Source organism: Protomyctophum bolini (genome assembly GCF_963924005.1).
Source record: "Protomyctophum bolini genome assembly, chromosome: 18".
Classification (NCBI taxonomy): Eukaryota; Metazoa; Chordata; class Actinopteri; order Myctophiformes; family Myctophidae; genus Protomyctophum; species Protomyctophum bolini.
In genome coordinates, this window is record NC_137879.1 from 9182057 (window position 1) to 9201421 (window position 19365).

General features: G+C 44.4%; 1 protein-coding gene across 1 annotated transcript in view; it reads right to left on the reverse strand.

The window, feature by feature from the left end:
* Positions 1–769: 769 nt before the first annotated feature.
* Positions 770–19365, reverse strand: part of zranb1a (zinc finger, RAN-binding domain containing 1a) — a 30225-nt gene continuing 11629 nt past the window's right edge. The window contains exons 5-11 of the mRNA XM_080789709.1: positions 18233–18386; positions 16215–16286; positions 14088–14283; positions 10270–10390; positions 8289–8418; positions 4734–4963; positions 770–2439 (exon numbers count right to left, since the gene is read on the reverse strand). Coding sequence (XP_080645835.1) covers positions 2221–2439; positions 4734–4963; positions 8289–8418; positions 10270–10390; positions 14088–14283; positions 16215–16286; positions 18233–18386 — 1122 coding nt within the window. The 3' untranslated portion in view covers positions 770–2220. The remainder of the gene's footprint in view (positions 2440–4733; positions 4964–8288; positions 8419–10269; positions 10391–14087; positions 14284–16214; positions 16287–18232; positions 18387–19365) is intronic.

Consider the following 19365-nt stretch of genomic DNA (forward strand, 5'->3'; position numbering starts at 1 on the left):
ACGTCGCATTCTCCACAGCTGTATGGATGGACGTATGGGACGATCCACTCTGGAGGTGATGGAAGGAACACACCTGCAACCCATCAGCCTCAACACTCAAGGGATACAGGTTCAGTGGGCACATCAATGTTAAATTAACAGTTTCTCTCTCCTAAAAAAAAACATGTATGATTGGAATACATGTAAAGTATAAGATTTGAGACCAGCTCAGTGTCTTTGTGGTTAGAGTGTCCGCCCGAAGACTGGGAGGTCAGGCTTCGATCCCTGGTTGGATCATGCCAAAGACAAAAAAAACCCAAAAAGAAAACGGTGATTGGCACCGCCACCTACCCTTAATTTAATTGAGCCTTTATCTCCAAAATGACTGGATATAACAGGTTTTGTAGGAATTTGTATTATCTGTAGAAATGTTAGGCTTCAATATTATATAGTATGTATTTAGCCCCTCACTAATAAAATAAATGTAAATTGTAAATTGTAAAATGCAAAATACAAAACAATATATATTTTTAAAGGGTGACAAGTCCGTTGCTCACTGTTCCGGTTATCCCATCTACTGCAAGACAGGCTGCGTCTTCAATGAACGACTAAATCAATGGTAATAGACGGTTTAACACGGTCTAAAACCCAGACAGAGTGAGACAATTTATATGTTCACGGAAAAATCTGTTGTTCATGGCAGCCGGCAGTACATTACATTTACAACACATCATTGTGACAGATCCATTGCAAACAGCACCAGAGAAACAAATGCAACGCACACAAGGGGGACCTAGAGTGAGTCAATTTTAATGTTAATGCACTCCATTGAGGGGCTGAGTTTTTGGTGCCCTTCAAACCACCTTCATAACCCACTCACGCTTCATTTATACTTCGACCGTGGCGCGCACCCAAAATAACAGATCTACAAGCTCACGGTTCATCTCACGAAGTATAAATAAAGCTTCAAAACACCCAAATGAGGTAACTAAATCACACAAAAATAGGTCAGTAAACTTGTACAGTACAGTTCTTCTTCCTCATTTGAGTATCTTTGCAGCAATGACAATAAAGAATCTTCGAGATTGAATCAAACAAGAACACAATAAAAGGGGGGAAAGGGGCAGAATATAAGGTGGATGCTTCTGCACATCAACTCTCCTAAACCAATAAATATGATGCAACCACAACAAGTTGTTTGCGCAGAGGGGCTTCCAAAACAAAAGGGGGATTTACAATCAGGAAAATAGATGCTCTTTTAAACCCCAATAGACACATGAGGGATTAATGCTCTCTTGGCTTTAAGCAAAGAATTCTCAGGCAACTGTCTAAATATATTTTTAGTGCAGTTTCGGGTTTCTTAAATATAATTTCCTATAGACTAGTACTTTTCTCTGGTCGAGTATTGCAAGATGACCACTTCAAAAGAGGGGGGTAGGGGTGAAAGTATCAGTTTCTTTTCCATGATGCTGGTATACACAATCTTTTTTTTCTCTTCTTCCTCACAGAACTTACAGGACACATGCGTCATTACAGGTTTGAGATCTACACTTTGAAGGGGAAAAAGGGGAAAACAAAAAAGAACCTTATCAAAGGATAAATCAGCTTAGAATCATTTTATACTAGGGGTGTAGTAACTGCATCGAAAAATCTAATTTCAAGAATCGGAAGTTTAACGAATTGTAAACGGCAACATATCGTATTGTTGAAATTCAAATATTTCGAAGCAGTTACTATATCCTTACACCCCTACTAAATACGGTACTTTCTTTCTGTAGTATACTTCAAGATCAAGGAGTTTCTTCCATGTCCATGTGAAGTTTTTGTAGTTGTTCTGACTTTGGGAGGAACCAGAGAGCTCTTTCACATTACGTGCCGCTCCTCCTCGGTCTTCAGTGCTTTGTGTCTGAGACACCAGTCAGTCGGCAGAGTCTGTTGGAGGAGGTGGAGGTGTTTGAGAGGAGCGCCCCGCGCATCAGGCCGGGTCTCGGTCTCTCGTGCCCCGACTGACACTTTGTTGTGCCGTTGGTGTCACGTACTGAAGACGGCAATCTACAAGCTCACTCGTGGCATTTAGTGAGCTCGTGGTGAGCTCGCAGACCAACCATTTTCAGCAAGTGATACAACGTACGACAGAGCATAAACGACCCTCCAGTGTCCATGGGCACATTGGGCACGGTTTCCGGAGCTATACCAACTCTTTTCCCCTCCCCGCCCGGCCCTCCTCGCTCGCTCACTCACTCACTCGTCTTCGTCGTCCTCCTCTTCCTCACCGTCGGAGAGGGAGGTGCAGGGGCGGATCTGCCGGTACCCGTCCAGCCACTTCTCCACCATCTGGGTGACCAGGGGGTGGTTGCGGCGACGCGAGCTCTTCTGCATGGCGGCCAGCATGCCTCCGTCCGTCACACAGCAGTCCAGCCATTCCCTTAGTAGCTTCTCCTGCTGTTCCTCGTTGCCCATCTGAGTCACACATTAGAAGAACATTGATTTAACCCATTCTGACCTGAGATCAGAGTCATACGAGGTTTCCTACTGGACACACACTGGGTCTGATTAACCCATTCTGACCTGAGATCAGATTCTAAAAATGTCAGTCGCTCTTCGATTTTTCAAAAATAGCAGACCTACAAGCTCGTAGCGCACCACTCGGTGGCGCGCTATGAGCTTGTAGATCTGCTATTTTTCAATAGCTAAAGCATAACATAGTGCTTACACCAAAATGGGTTCCCGGTCAGAATGGGTTAAGGTTCTCGACTCCGTGAGCATAGTTTAACACCCTCCCCGCCCCCCCCCCCCCACCCCTCGTTTCGCTGTAAATATACCTTATGATGCCACCGAGTTTGATTCCAATATTATGTGCATGCTTTTTAGCATAACCTTTGACAGTACTACCTGACAGTACTACTATACTGTCTTCAAACTTAAAAAAATACGATGTAGCATACATCGGTTGTTTTATAGACTTTAGAGTAGGATATTCTGCATGACGTGACATGTAGATTGTAGAGGGTTCAGATCCGTTCTAGTGCAGAATGCAAATGGTCTGTGTGCGTGCATGTGTGTGAGAAAGTTAATAGAGTCTAGACCGTTCTGAGCACTAAACAAAAAATAGAAACCAGGCTTTCCATAGGCATTGCGTTTCCACAATTGTGATGCAAGGTTTACATACATATGGACACGGCAAACCAAAAGCTGGTGTTTTGCCCATTGTGGTTAGTAGGACATGTTTGTTAGTCGTTACTACAGCATGCAGAACGATTGCGTCATTTGCAGCCAAGTTTTCCTAATCCATGCAATGTGACATCTTAATCGTATACAGTCGACTTGACCTGACAGATTGGATTTCCACACAAAAATGATTTTTTCTTTTTAACATTTAGAAGACACTTAGCATTTACTCTTCCCTGAACTCTTCAACTGCATGTGGAGATGACAGGTACTTTATCTGCTTTCAATACTGCACTGGAAGCAGAGAGACAAAGGGCTACCCCTTACCCCAAACTTATTTGCCATTTTTTACTATTTTGAAAAACATTTAAAAAGATAGTTCAAATAGCCGATCTACATGGTCACAACGTGTCGATGTAGATAAGCTGGTTCAACGATATTAAAATGTTTTTCAAAAAGGTCTTGTTTTTTTGAAAAACCATTTCAAAATAGTGAAAATAGCTGATCTACATCGACACGTGGTGAGCTCGTAGATCGGTTATTTCCACCATTTAAAAATGCTTTTTAAAATAAGGGGTAAGGCGGCGTGCAAGATAGGTCCCACAGGCTCATTCCAAATTTTCTTGGGAAATTGAGAGGGAACTGCGTAAAAATTGCAGCAGGTCATCTATGATTTTTAGGAGGCCAGCGGTATGGTCTAACGACTCTAACTCTAAAACAGATCATATACCGCTGCGGTTACTCATGTTTATTTTGTTTATGTTTATGAAAACCCCACACACACGCACTCGCATACGTTTGACAGAGACGTGTGTTCCACGTGTAAAACATTGACAGTGGGATACATGATACTGGGAATTGATACTGTATCTGTAAATACAGTGGCTGTATAGGCTTCTAGTGTTGTAGTACTCGAGTTCGGTCTCGAGTCCGGTCCTGGTCTCAAATCCACATTTACTCGGTCTCGTCTCGATCTCACACACAATATTTGACTCTTGACTCTGTCTCAGACAAGGGACTCGGGACCCTCCCCCCACCGAGTCACAAGTCACTACAATGCTATAGAATAAATGTATTCTGTAGGGATGTCCTGATCACATTTCTTTGCTCCCGATCCGACCATTTGATTTTGAGCATCTGCCGATAACAATGTTTCCCCATCAGATATTTATATTTTATAGAACACGTTTATGCCATATCAGTGATATCACAATAGCACAATATCCCAAATCACAGACAATATCCAGTCTAATATCATGATATGGATATAATCTTGATCTGCTATTTTTGAGTGCAACCACTCCAAGGAACAGCAATGTCCGTGTTCACCTATGTGTGGTTAACCTATGTGACGTTAATGAGCACCAGTATGAGTTGTGCCATGCAGAAACAGAGAGAGAGAGAGAGAGAGACAGAGTGCTTTACTGTTGCCTGCTAATGAGAGAGAGAGAGGGGGGGGGGGGGGGGGGGGGGGTTGCACCACTCGGTTCACACGGGTGTGATTTTCAATAGCCAAAAGGGGTTCCCGCCCAGAATGGGTTAAGGGGCTTGCCTTGACGTCGATCGAGCTCTACCGTTCCCCTTACCTCTTGCGCGGACAGGAAGTGGACGTGCAGCAGCTTCCTCTCGCTGTCCACCAGCGGCAGGAAGGTGACCGTGACGTCGTCGTCCGTGTTGAGGTTGGCGCCCGCGCCGCGATTGTCGTAGCCGTCGTTCTCCATGGCGACCAGGGCCGAGAAGTGGCCCCGCGTGTAGCCCAGGGCGATGGGGCTCTTCCAGCAGAAGCTCTGCTCCCAGAGCAGAGGCAGGTACACACCTACACACACACACACACACACACATGTTGACTATAACAGAGGCAGGTACACACCTAGAAACACACACACACACACATGTTGACTATAACAGAGGCAGGTACACACCTAGAAACACACACACACACACATGTTGACTATAACAGAGGCAGGTACACACCTAGAAACACACACACACACACACACACACACACACACACACCCACACACACACATGTTGACTATAACAGAGGCAGGTACACACCTAGAAACACACACACACACACACACACGTGTTTACAATATAATCAGAAACTCTGCTCCCATAACAGAGGCAGGTACACACCTAGAAACACACACACACACACACACACACACACACACACACACACACACACACACACACACACACACACATGCTGACTATATTGCAGAGTGCAAAGGTACACACCTAGAAACACACACTCACACACACACACACACACACGTGTTGACTATATTCAGAGCGCAACACCGGATCGCAAACCAAATGTAAAATTACTTTTAGTTCTACTGGATATCCACTAGTCCCTCCCTGACATTTTAGTCTAGTTTTTATTTGTTGATGAAATGGGTCATTATATTTAGTCTTAGTCGTCATAGCTTAGGTTTCGTCTGTCATACAAGGTAGTCCACACACACACACACACACACACACACACACGTACGTCAGTCCAGCTGGGGACCGTTGCAACAAAAGCCTGAGTCTCTGGACACTCAAGCGCCCCCATAGGGACATGTGGCTCCTGCTGTTCCAGAGTCAGATTACAACACAGCGTGTGAGTTCTGCTCGGGGCGAAGCTCCGTCTCAGTATTGGACTGGGCACCAACAGTGGCTGCTCTCCAGGTCCGGGCCCAGAACAACTGGCCCATTGTGAGCTCTGTGAGGAGTGAGAGAGAGCAGCCTCTGTGCTCCCCGGTGCAGCCTAGTGCCCTGCTTTTTTCATCACTAAAACCCCCAACCCAACCCCCATCTTCTCCTCCTCTATAGTCAACTTGGCCATTGCCCGGCATAGAGACTTAACCCATTCTGACCTGAGATCAGATTCATACGAGGTTTCCACTGGACACACACTGGTCTGATTAACCCATTCTGACCTGAGATCAGATTTAAAAAAATGTCTGTCGTTCTTCGATTTTTCAAAAATAGCAGACCTACAAGCTCGTAGCGCGCCACTCGGTGGCGCGCTATGAGCTTGTAGATCTGCTATTTTTCAATAGCTAAAGCATAACATGATGCTAACACCAAAATGGGTTCCCGTTCAGAATGGGTTAACCACTTCAACCCTATATACACATTTCGGCCAATTGAAAAATCGGCCGATCTACAAGCACACAATGTGCCACATTGTCAGCTTGTAGATCTGCGATTTTCAAAAGGTTTTTATACTGTACTGTGTGAAAACACAACGAGCACTTTTACTTGGTACTTTCACTACATTGTGATGCCAATACTTTTGTGCTTTCACTCAAGTATATATTGAATTTGAATTTCTACATTGCAGTAATGATACTTTTACTTAACCCATTTTGACCTGGGAACGATTCTACATTGAAAAAGCTGTTTCTATGTCAGTCGTTTTAAAACACTTTCATGTCACTTTTCATGATTCTTCAAAAATAACAGACCCACAAGCTCGTATGAGCTTGTAGATCTGCTATTTTTCAATAGATAAAGCATTGCATAATGCTTAAAACACCAAAAGGGGTTCCCGCCCCAAAATGGGTTAAGTAAGAAACGCGAGAACTTTTTCCACCACTACAAAATGAGGCCTCTACGGTCGATGTTGGTTCATATGTCTATCCATGTATGGATGCCAGCACCAAGCCCCAGCCTCCCTGCTGCAGGGCTGCTAGTCGGTCACCAGACAAACCACTGGCCAATTAGCCTGCAATGCAGACTGGAGCCAACAACTCCAACTCTGTGGCACACGCACACACACAGAGTCTGGTCGTCATTACTGCTTGCTGCTTTATGGCCTGTATTGCAGTCTGCCGTTGACTTGAACGCTGTTGTGTAACAATTATACACAGTTTAAATTCTTACATTATTCTTTTGCACAATGTGTAACTCTGAGAAGGTGCAAATGCACGGTCCGTTTGCACCCTCTCAGCAGGCCCCTTTTCCACCGGGGTCGAACCGGTTCGGTTTCCACTGTATTTCTACTGAAAATTAATTGGTTCAGAACTCTTAAAAGTTGGTTCGGAACTGGAACCGTAAGAATTCCGTGAAAGCATCAAGGTTCCAAGAATCCAGAACGGAACCAGTTCCAGAACCGAAAACGTTTCTTTTGGTGGAAAAGGGGCCTCAGAGTTAAACGAACACAGAAGATTTTTTACCGGTGTGGTTTTGTAGATTAATATAGGTTACGACTTCTTCGTGGGATTATTGTGCATCTCCAGAGACAGATATACTACAGGCTATTGGCAGGAATCACTGTTCAGCACAAAAAATAAAAAAAATAAACCGCAGACCACATCTGATCTGATCGAGGGCCCGTTCATGCTACGGGTCCAGGTGGATCCAGTTAAAACCCCATTTAGAAACTCAATAATAGAGTTAATGCTTTTCCCAGGTTCTGCAGGGTTGCTTATGGTTGTCAAACATCATTCTCAAATACATAACTGCAAGCTAAACGGTCTCTCGTGCATGTTAAATGACCAGTGGTTGAGAGTCACGAAGTACATTTACTCAAGTACTGCACTATTACTTTACCCGAGCATTTCAATTTACCGGTACTACTGCTACTTTATACTTGTACTCCACTGCATCTCAAAGTAGGTATGTCAATTTAGAGAGTACCTTTCACAGACTAACAAATTAATTAATACAATTAAGAAAAAAATCACACCCGTGTGAACTGAGTGGTGCAACTCCCCTCTCTCTCTCTCTCTCTCTCTCATTAGCAGGCAACAGTGCAATAATACCATCTCTCCCTCTCTGTTTCTGGCAAACAGCGCCCCTACTGGTACTCGTGCTCATTAATACATACATAGGTGAACACATAGGTGAACACACAGGTGTACACAGACATTGCTGCTCCTTGGAGTGGTTGCACCACTCTAAAACACCCCTTTTACTACACCAACATTATTATTTGACTGCTTTAGTTACTAGTTACTTTGCAGATGTAGTTTGTTAACACAAAGTATACATATACACTAGTATGTACATACTGTACATATGGGTGAAGTGGTCCTTTGAATAAATTAAATATGAATGCTTCTCCCATCACAACAAGTGAAGCCAGACATCGGCGGCTCACCTTGAAAGCGAGTGTAGCCCAGCGTCTCCCCGCGGAAACTCACCTTGAAAGCGAGTGTAGCCCAGCGTCTCCCCGCGGAAACTCTTGTAGTATTTCACTCCGTAGACTATGATGGGTCTGCGAAGGATGTGTGCAAGGACGAAGATGTGGGTCTGCTCCAGGCTGGCCCCGGGCTGTGGTGAAGAGAAACACATCCCAAACGGGATGGTTGGATTGTTAACCCATTTTGACCCGAGATCAGATTCTAAAAATGTCTTCTAAATCCTGACAGTTTTCTGAAAAAGCTATGTTTCTATGTCAGTCGTTTTTTTCAAAAATAGCAGCTAAAGCATAACATAATGCTAACACCAAAAGGGGTTCCCGCCCCCAAAATGGGTTAATTAATTAACAGAGTCCGATTCTACTAAGTGTCTTCTGTTTCAGTGGTGCTCAAACCTTTCAAGGCCCCCGAGAAACCTCTCCAAAATAAGCGCGGCATGAAGTGACGCAACGTGAGCTTGTGAATCTGCCATTTCTGAGTAGCCCTGCCAAATAATTTTGGTTACAATTGATGTAGTTTGACCAGCTTTGACCTGATGCCCTGAAGAGTCCACTTGAGACCTAAACATGTTGGCATGTTTTAGCCTGTTCAATTATGATCTAGCGGTTTTAACCTTTTGAAGAGTTTAATTATAGGTGCTTAAAAGTGCTTTCCTCCTTTTGGATCAAAGAGCATCTTCTACACCTTTGTCTTCACTCACTAATCTTTTATTTTTTCTTTATTTTTTGTACAATATTTATCCCACGATTTATTTCATCACAGTGTAAATTATCTAATGTAATCCTAGGCACTACACTCTCTTCTGCCAATCTGGGGAGAGCAACGGACTGACCCCATGTTTCCTTCTATGCATGAGTGCAATTAGCCACTTCTTTTCACCTTTTCAACACAAGTTTTCCCGGATGGACATAGCATGTGGAAGGAACACTTTATTCCAACCAGTTCCTTTCCCATCCACCAGGTGCCCCGGCTGGCCAGGGGGAGGCAGTATAGTCTTCAATAGTCTTACAACACCGTAGCGTTCGTAGCCCTCCCCTTTTTTTAAATGTTGAATGGAGGTGTCTGCCTACACTACATTATGTGTTCACCCGCCACCTCGATTTTCCTGGTTCTCTCAACTGTGCCGTGCCATGTAAAGCAACAAACGCTGGAACAGAATAACCTTTCAAGCGTACTGCACAGCTCAAGATAAACATAAATAATTCTTTGAGGGACTTCAAAGTCACCGGCGTAGGAACATGAAGGGGTTGGATCGGCCATCACGTCCCCGGGATCACATCTCTCCTTGGCAGCCGAAGGCCTGTCACAGTAATCGCGTGGTAGCTTTGTAGGGTTTTGTTTATACTGCTTATAGTGCTTTGCAGCACCATCTAAATGCCTGTAAATCCCTGCAGGGTCACATGCTGGGAAAGGAGCACTGCATCAGCAGGCCTTGCCACTAGGCCAGACGAGCCATCAGGCTGCAGCAGCTCTACATCTTAAAGGATCTAGCTTGATGATCACTTCTGTCCTCTCCTCCGGGAACAGTGGTTACCAAACCTTTTCACAACAAGGCCGCCCCAACTGAACAATTATTTGCCTAGCGGACAAAATGAGCTTGTGGATCTGCTAATTGTGATACTTTTGCGTGACACCGTAGTATGATCAAGTAGTAGGGCATTGTTCATTTACGAAAAAACACCAAAAGTTAAAATATGGAGGTTTCTGCCCGACAGCAACGAAATGCCTTCTAAATCTGAAAAACGTATGTTGCAATATATAGCTATAGAGCTACAATTTAAAATGACAGATGCTTTCCCTGTATCACGGCTTGAACGGCTCCACAGGGATTTCCACCTACGATAATTGCCATAATTTCCTCAGAGATCCTAGTCCCCATTATGTTCCCATCATCTCCCTCACACTCACCACCACCGACACATTGTCCGTTCCGTGAACTCAAGTCATTTCAGAACAATGTATTGGAGGAGAGCTCCATGGTTACCTGGCTGGCCAGGGAGAGGATGAAGGTCCAGTCCTCCTGCCACTGCTCCTCTCTCAGGGAGAAGTGCAGGCCGAAGCTCTGAGAGTACCAGGACTCCCACTCCTTCCAGCGCGTGTAGAACCTACAGGGAACACACATTTCACTGGACCATTAAAATGTCGCTCAAATGATTGCGATTGATAATTGAATTGCCGCCTCCGTTATGTCGTGTTATGTCCGTTATGTCGTCAGAACTTTATGAATAAAATGTACTTTTCTGTTTGACTTCGTAAACAAAAAGGTGCACTGGGCAGATATGACAAATAACTATATATAAATGTATACTTAAAGACCTAGGGAAAGGAAAAATATGTTTTTCACACCTTTAGAGCATATCATGTGGGCCTAACAATCTATGCCAAAACAATGAGAACATTTCCATTTTTGTGTATTTTTATATCTAAAGTCCATAAAAAGCCAATGTTAATTACTTCCTTTGAACGAAAAGGAGGCCTGCATGAATAAAAAATTATCTTGATTTCATTCACCTGGTTTATTCCCACCGCTGTGTGTCCTCCAAACACAGCTGATTTTGATTACAGAAACATAATAATTCAAGATGACATCCAGACAGTGTATTACTCGTTTTAAACTTAATCGGCAGGCTAAAATATGTATCTGAAAACATTATAGGGATAGAAATAAGCTACAAGCGTTGCTGCCCGTCTGTCAGTGACTTGTAAACAAACAAACTCCATGCAGAGCTACGTCCCATAGCTTGAAAGGATGCTCTGATTAGTTAATAGTTCAGTAGCCTGAGCTAACGTGTTAAGTTTCTGGTCTATAGGGGTGGGTCGCGGCTGAGATTTGCGCACGCCCTGATTGGATCTCACCGATCTGTCCGTCAGCCCTGGCCACTCCTCTCCCACCTAGTGAAGCGCTACGTCACATAATGTGGAGCGACACCCACCCGGAAGCGTTGACTCCCACTTCTAGACCAAGGCAGCCAATGTGTTCCTCCAGGCTTTCATTTTTCGCGCAGACGAAATGAAAGCCTGGGTATCGAGGCTAATAGTTCAGAAACTTTCCGTTTCAGAGTGAAACTTCAAAGTAAAACTTAAAAATAAAATGCCCCAGAAAGCCATTACATGTACTGTACACACGAAGAATTAGCCCTCGTTTACAGAGTACCTGAATCTACTGTATTTGACTGCGTGTGCAGCCCAATCCCCATGCAAATGCATGGGGATTGGACCTGCAAGCAAATGTTCTAAACTGTACAGCATGACAACAAACAGCATGGCATTGGTGGCACGACTTATTTATACACCGTAGTCATTTGTAAAATCTATAGAACAAGTAGAGCACTCACTGTATCACAGCGCCTTGACATATTATATCACTCTCTCTGGATGTCTATATATAGCTTATGCGTGTGTGTGTGTGTGTGTGTGTGTGTGTGTGTGTGTGTGTGTGTGTGTGTGTGTGTGTGTGTGTTTGTGTGTGTTTGCACGTGCGTGCGACGTGCGTGTCAAAACACTGAACCCCTAAAGTAAATAATAAATAATTGTAAATAAATGCACCATTAACACAACTATGTCCATCACTCATTCCCTACACATTCAATTGTTTTGCTAATGGTGGAAATAAGCTCTTGAACTTTATTGGATTTCATCATTTGAATACAATTATAGTGCAATTTGTCCATTAAGTTGTACAAATATACATGTTTGCACATTGCGCATTTTGTCCATTAAGAGGCCAATTGATCAGCTCAGCTGTTTTTACACACTGCACTGTCTAAAATGTTCAAACTAAACAGAAGGCAGGTCGTAGCACATCACACATTGCATGCCAGCCTTGCCAGGATTTATCAGAAACGTTCTTAACCCATTCTGAACGGGAACCCGTTTTGGTGTTTGCATCATGTTATGCTTTAGCTATTGAAAAATAGCAGATCTACAAGATCATAGCGCGCCACCGAGTGGCGCGCTACGAGCTTGTAGGTCTGCTATTTTTGAAAAATCGAAGAACGACTGACATTTTTAGAATCTGATCTCAGGTCAGAATGGGTTCATCAGACCAAGTGTGTGTCCAGTGGAAACCTCGTATGAATCTGATCTCAGGTCAGAATGGGTTAATATCTCTTATTATCCTGCCTGCATGCGTGCGTGACAGCTGAGGCAGGCACAGGCACAAGATGTCTGTGTGAGTGACGAATAAAAGCTTGCCCAATACTGACTTTGCAGTAATCACTTGGGTCTGTGTCTGTTAACAAAATGACTGGTGTGAACCGATTAAACTTGGCGTGAATGATTAACAAGCTGCCCGCAGACATTATTAACATTTGGGTGAACAATGTCAAGGTAAGAATATCGGGGAAAACTCACAGATGCAGAACCAGATTAGTAGGTAGATGCAGTGTTTGCTCCCCATGTTGTGTTTTTGAGTGGTGCAACCACTCCAAGGAACAGCAATGTCTGTGTTCACCCGCCTATGTGTTGGTTCACCCACCCATGCACCTATGTGACTGTGAGCACCATTAGTACACTATTAGTACCAGTAGGGGCGCTGTTGTGCCAGAAACAGAGAGTGAGATAGTGCTGCACTGTTGCCTGCTAATGATTTTGTTTAAACATTTAAAAAAAAACAGGAACAATTCGAAAGCCGATTCGTTGCGAGCTTGTATAGAGATCAGCGCTTTCTTCTGCCGTTCAGTGTTAAGCATACAGGGCTTAAGTGGGTTAAACGGCTACTCTACTTGTACAAATCCACGCTTATCCTGACGACAGGGGGGGGCCTTGCCGAGGTGCAGCCCAGTGATGATTTCGTCGACTAAAACTATGACGAAAAATGTTTGTTGACTATATTTGAGGGCCGCTAGTCCCTCCTATGCCCAGCTTTATGTCTGTGTGTGTGTACCACGGAAATGATTTGATTGGCTGTGCACGGAATGTAATGTATGGTGATACAGAGAGCGCCCCTCACTTCACATGAGTGTGATTTTTCTTCACAGACGAAAACTAAATAAAAAACTAAATACAAACTAAGCTGTGATGACCAAAAACTAAGAATAAGTAAACCGACAATTTTGTCAATTAATTAAAACTAGACTAAAATGTTGGGGAAGGAACTAGTGGAAAAGAGATATAGTAGAAATAAAACTAAAAGATAAGTCATTTTATGTTTGGGTGTGTGCACTGCAGGTGTCACTACATGAAAATAGCCGATCTGCAAGATCGCAAGCTCACAACGTGTCGCGTCACGTTGTGAGCATGTACAGTACATCTGCCATTTCCGTCACACAGCAGAGTATGAATCGGGCATTTCAATGCCATCACGGGCCACAGAAATACATTCTAGTTGACTAAAATCTTCTGATATTTAGTCGTCTAAAACTAGACTAACACTAAAACATCTCAGATGACTAAATATGACAAAAACTAAATGGAAATAAATAAACTAAGGTCCGCGGCACCTAGACTGGTAAATCCAGCGTGTCGCTTGCAGGTTCGACTCCCGATCCCGACGACCGGGGGGGGAAAAAAAATCAGACCAGTCTGAAGTGAATGGGCTGACTGTACTCTTGCTGTACTGTACTGTACTGTACTGTACAAGCCCTCCTCCCTGGCCTCAGTGTGTGTGTGTGTGTGTGTGTGTGTGTGTGTCTGACGCTGCTCAACAGTGCCATCCAGTGGTATTAGCGAGGTGTTTCAGCTAATCGCGCTCAGACAGACATAAGGGACACGTATAGGGGCCACACATAGCTGTGTATAGGAGTGGCTAACACCACTCAAAAAGTCAAATCAACACTGGTGCAGCCAGTGAGCGTGTCTCACCAGTGCGAGCAGTCGTGCAGGCTGTCGTGGAGGGTCTTGCGGAGGACAGAGTCCTTGTCGTAGATGCCCCAGGTGGCCTGCAGCACGGAGTCCAGGAGGCAGTCGCCCGCCGTGCGGTTCCACAGGGCGTACAGCCGGCTGTCCAGCGCGTGCCAGCTCCAGGACCAGTTGATGACGGGAGACTCTTCTTCTAGCTCTGTGGCAGAGGAGGAGGACGAGAAAACACAGGAGGAACAGGGTTTAGTGAGAGCAGTGGTTCTTCTCCACCGTTTCTTTTTAGAGCAAGGACCACCCCACAACAATATACAGTATGTGTGTGTGTGCGTGTGTGTGTGTGCGTGCACACATATACACACACACACACACACACACACAGTACAGTATTGTACAGTTATACGTAAGTAGCTATACTGTGTATGAACGCATGAACAGTAATTTCTGTTTAAACATGTTATAATTTAGCTATTGGAAAATATCAGATCTACAAGCTCATAGCGCGCCACCGAGTGGCGCGCTAGGAGCTCGTATAGGTCTGCTATGTTTTAAGCATCATGTTATACTTTAGCTATTGGAAAATAGCAGATCTACAAGCTCATAGCTTGAAGGTCTGCTACTTTTGAAAAATGCGGCACAAATCTTTGAATATATATTCTTTCAGAAGACTACAGACTATGTCCATTTTCCCATGGACCACCTGTAAATTATGCCACGCACAACCAGGAAACGGTGAGCTGGAGAGAGAGAGAGAGAGAGAGAGAGAGAGAGAGAGAGAGGCAGATGGTCGGTAGAAGAGAGACAAATGGCGACGTGGCGGTCAGCAATAATTCTATTAGTGGTTCCTCAGCACTTCTCAGAACAATGTGGGGCACCGTTCCCTTGGAACCCAATTTGATGCAGAGCCTTACATAAAAGGGTCATAAGACACCTCTGAGGCCTATGACACACACACACACACACACACACACACAGACACAGACACAGACACACCTACGTGGGAGGGGAAAATGAGAAGGCTCAATTAGTCTAATTAGCGTGGGAGCAGGAGAGCAAGGCAGGTAGTACAGTACAGTATAGTATAGCTTGACGATGGAAGAACAGCTCCAGCAGACTGCATTGCAGAAGGAGAGGCCAACCAAAAAAATAATAATAATACATTGTTTTGTTTTATATAGTGGTTAACCCATTTTGACCCGAGATCAGATTCTAAAAATGTCTTCTACATCCTGACAGTTTTCTGAAAAAGCTATGTTTCTATGTCAGTCTTTCTTCGATTTTTCAAAAATAGCAGACCTACAAGCTCATAGCGCGGCACTCGGTGCCGCGCGATGAGCTTGTAGATCTGCTATTTTTCAATAGCTAAAGCATAACATAATGCCAACACCAAAAGGAGTACCCGCCCAAATTGGATTAACACAAAAATGTGTTAACCACTTAACACAGTGTCCCAGTGTCCACTGGAGCTTTTTTTCCTGGGCTGGAAAGGCCTGGGTGCTCGCCAGCCAGGCAACACGTCCATGAACCGGGGTTGGAAATATTTGAGCTCTCAGCAGGAGGTAGAGCAAAGCGCCTCGCATGCACGAGTGCGAAGGTAAAAGGCCAGCACAATGCCAAGCTGCTGGCGTTTACAGAAACACAGCGATCCCGTTACAAACCATTAAAAACATGCGCTGCGCTCAGGATAAACATCTTGGTGGCCTTAAGCCCCATGAAAAAAACATTTCAAGAATAGCCTATTTACAAGAGACAAGTTTGAAAGAAATTGGAGATAGATAGATGGATGATATACATAGATTGATGATAGGATGACAGACAGACAGACAGACAGACAGACAGACATGCCCAAATTTGGGATGCCAGGTCAAAAGTAGTTAGCCGTGACCCATAATTGCCTACGAATGTCATCCCTTGTTCCAACTGCTTTCATTTCCATCTTTTATTTAGTTTTTTTTTTAAATTCTGTATGTAAAGCACTCTGTGAGAAGTGCTATATAATAAATACTCGATAAATGGGGGTGGCTCTACACCCACAACACCATCACGTGTTACCGGCTGAAGTTGCACGTTAGTGAGAGGTGGTAATAACATATTCCATTAATAAACATAGATAACACAGTACATATCCATTACCTTTCTGTACATCACGATCCAGCACCTCATCAAACAGTTTCTCCTGGACAGCAGGGGGGAGGTCCTCTATATCTGCAGCGAGAGAGAGAGAGAGAGAGAGAGAGAGAGAGAGAGAGACAGAGAGACACATGAGTAAAGGCATTGAATTTCCATGGTCATGATGAACCCGGGCTGTATGCGAGTGCACCAGAGGCCACACAGAACGACCATGGTTAATGACACACAGAGGGAAATGTGGGCTTTTTTTGTGATTCCATTCATCGGCTGACATTTCGTCAATGGCTGACTGTAAACATCAGCGCTGTGCAGCACGTTGTTTGTGTGTGTATTGCACACACACACACACACACACACACACACACACACACACTCCATAGTGAATACACTACGTTGAAAAGAGAGAGAGAGAGAGAGCGAGAGAGCCCTGGAGATGGCCCAGGGCCAAGTTCTGCCTGCAAAGAGAAAATACTTGGCAATGACGGCGAAACACTCAAATCCTCCGATGAACCCTGCGTAATCTTTCATCCTAGCAGCAGCGGAGGCATGTTCTCTAACAGAGCACTAACCAGCAGAGTGTGCATGTTTTCAATGAAGACATTATGCCATGGGGCGTCGAGGATCTGACAGAGAGAGAGAGAGAGAGAGAGAGAGACGCTGGACTGGGAGGCTAGCCTGCATGAATTCCTTCTACGCCCCAGTAAAAAAAAAAGAAAAGGACAAGAAAAATCACTCGAGTGAGATCACATGCCGAAATGTTGCACCTTTATACCATTCCGAGGGAAATTCTACAGATGAGCGTGAAACTAAATCATGAATATAATCCTGAAGGCCACAAGGAATTAATCTTTACCAGTGCAATGAGGAAACGTATTGTTTTTCTGCGCTGGGAAACTCGTAATGTTCAACTAAACATCAATCCTCATTTAGGGACACAAAGTACAGATGTTTAGAGTATATGAGCCATGCTGGCTGACGGTGTTGCATTATTAAAAACCGCTGGCTGTTTTGTTTCTGATTTGGATTGCTTAATGAGGAGCACATTGTAAAGTATTGTGTATTTAATGTACTTTTGTCCGTGGTAACTATGGAGTCATGGCAGCTAAATTCACATAGTCCACACTTATTCCTTTAACCCATTCTGAACGGGAACCCATTTTGGTGTTAGCACTATGTCATGCTTTAGCTATTGAAAAATAGCAGATCTACAAGCTCATAGCGCGCCACCGAGTGGCGCGCTACGAGCTTGTAGGTCTGCTATTTTTTGAAAAATCGAAGAACGACTGACATTTTTTTAATCTGATCTCAGGTCAGAATGGGTTAATCAGACCAGTGTGTGTCCAGTGGAAACCTCGTATGAATCTGATCTCAGGTCAGAATGGGTTAACTACTAGAGCAAGGGTCTTCAACAGGGGGTACGGGTATCCTGCAGGGGGCCTGGGCCACCAAATCTTAGTGTGGCCCAGGCCCTTCCATCCCTATTCTGTGGGGAACATTAGCCAAAAAATAGCAGATCTACAAGCTCGCAACGCGTTGTGAGATTGTAGATCAGCTATTATCAGTGAAGAGGTTTGGTGTTGTACAGGGAAAAAAGGAGCAGACCAAGTACCGAGCCAAAGTTGGTTTAAGTTGTTAAATGTCTGAAAGTGAAAACACACATTTAAAGTGGGGGAGCCCTGCTTCATCTCACTCAGCTAAGGGACAGGGAAACACTGAAGAGCACTGGACTAGAGCTTTATTATTTCATGCAATCAGACATGATTTATTAGCTACGGGCAGCCAGGCTGGGCAGTGGACAGAGTGGTTTAGCTACGGGCAGCCAGGCTGGGCAGTGGACAGAGTGGTTTAGCTACGGGCAGCCAGGCTGGGCAGTGGACAGAGTGGTTTAGCTACGGGCAGCCAGGCTGGGCAGTGGACAGAGTGGTTTAGCTACGGGCAGCCAGGCTGGGCAGTGGACAGAGTGATTCAGCTACGGGCAGCCAGCCAGGCTGGTTTAGTGGACATAGCGAGTGGTCAGTCACCTGCAGGCAGGGTGAAGGTCACCAGGTCAGAGAGGAAGTAGCAGGCGAAGTCGCCCTTGCGCTGGTGCAGCGAGGCCGCGATCTCTCTGCGGATCTGCTCCGTCAGCTCAGGACACACCATGGAGGGGATGCACTTAGCCGCCTGCTGGTTCACCTGGTGGGAGGTTAGAGAGAGATGGAACATTAACCCATTTTGACCTGGGAACGATTCTATAAATGTCTCGACAGTTTTCTGAAAAAGCTATGTTTCTTCTGTTCTTCGATTTTTCAAAAATAGCAGACCTACAAGCACAAACACCCGTGTGAAGTGAGGGGCGCTCTTATCATCGTACATCATCTCATTCCGGCCAATCAGCATTTGCGTCCTCACCTTTGTCTTCAATGTTTGTGTTTACACAAACACTGAAAATTGTCCATTCATTGTCAATGGGATTTAATGTTTGTGTTAGGACAAAGTCTGTGTTTGCACACATACTAAAAGCTGGACATGGGAGGGGCAATCGCCCATCCCATGAAAATGTCTGTATGGCCAAGTCAAAGGCCAATGTGCAATTTGTGAAACATTATGAAAGGACTCCCCCACACACTAGCAATGATGTTTTAGTAATATTGTTTATGCCAACCAGGTGAATAAATCAAAATCACAGATTGAGGCTTTCTTTTATGTGAAATATCTGAGACCGTTAATGGAAGATGTGTCTGAACATAATTGCTAGTTTGACGACTTCAAATGCTCCAATCTTATTGACAGCTTGTAGCTATTTTCGCTGTGCAACATGCTTCCATAGAAGACATGCTGGCTTCTATGGGATCCAAATGAGTGAAATGCCCATATATGGACTGGACATGCCTGAAGTTATCCCAAACTTTATGGCAGTGCAAATCCCGATCGTTGCTAGCCTGGATCGAGCCCAAATACCCCGCCCACTCTCTGAGTGGACTAGAGTCTGATAATCAGGCTAGATCGTTGTTTTTAATATGAAAGCAACAGGATGATTTGACCAGAATTTGGCTGGTGACTGATGTTAACTCATTTGATAATATATTGCAGTATTGATACTTTTAATTAAATCAATAATTTGAGTACTTTTTCCACCACTGACTTGACTACCACCAGTAGACACAGTGTCACA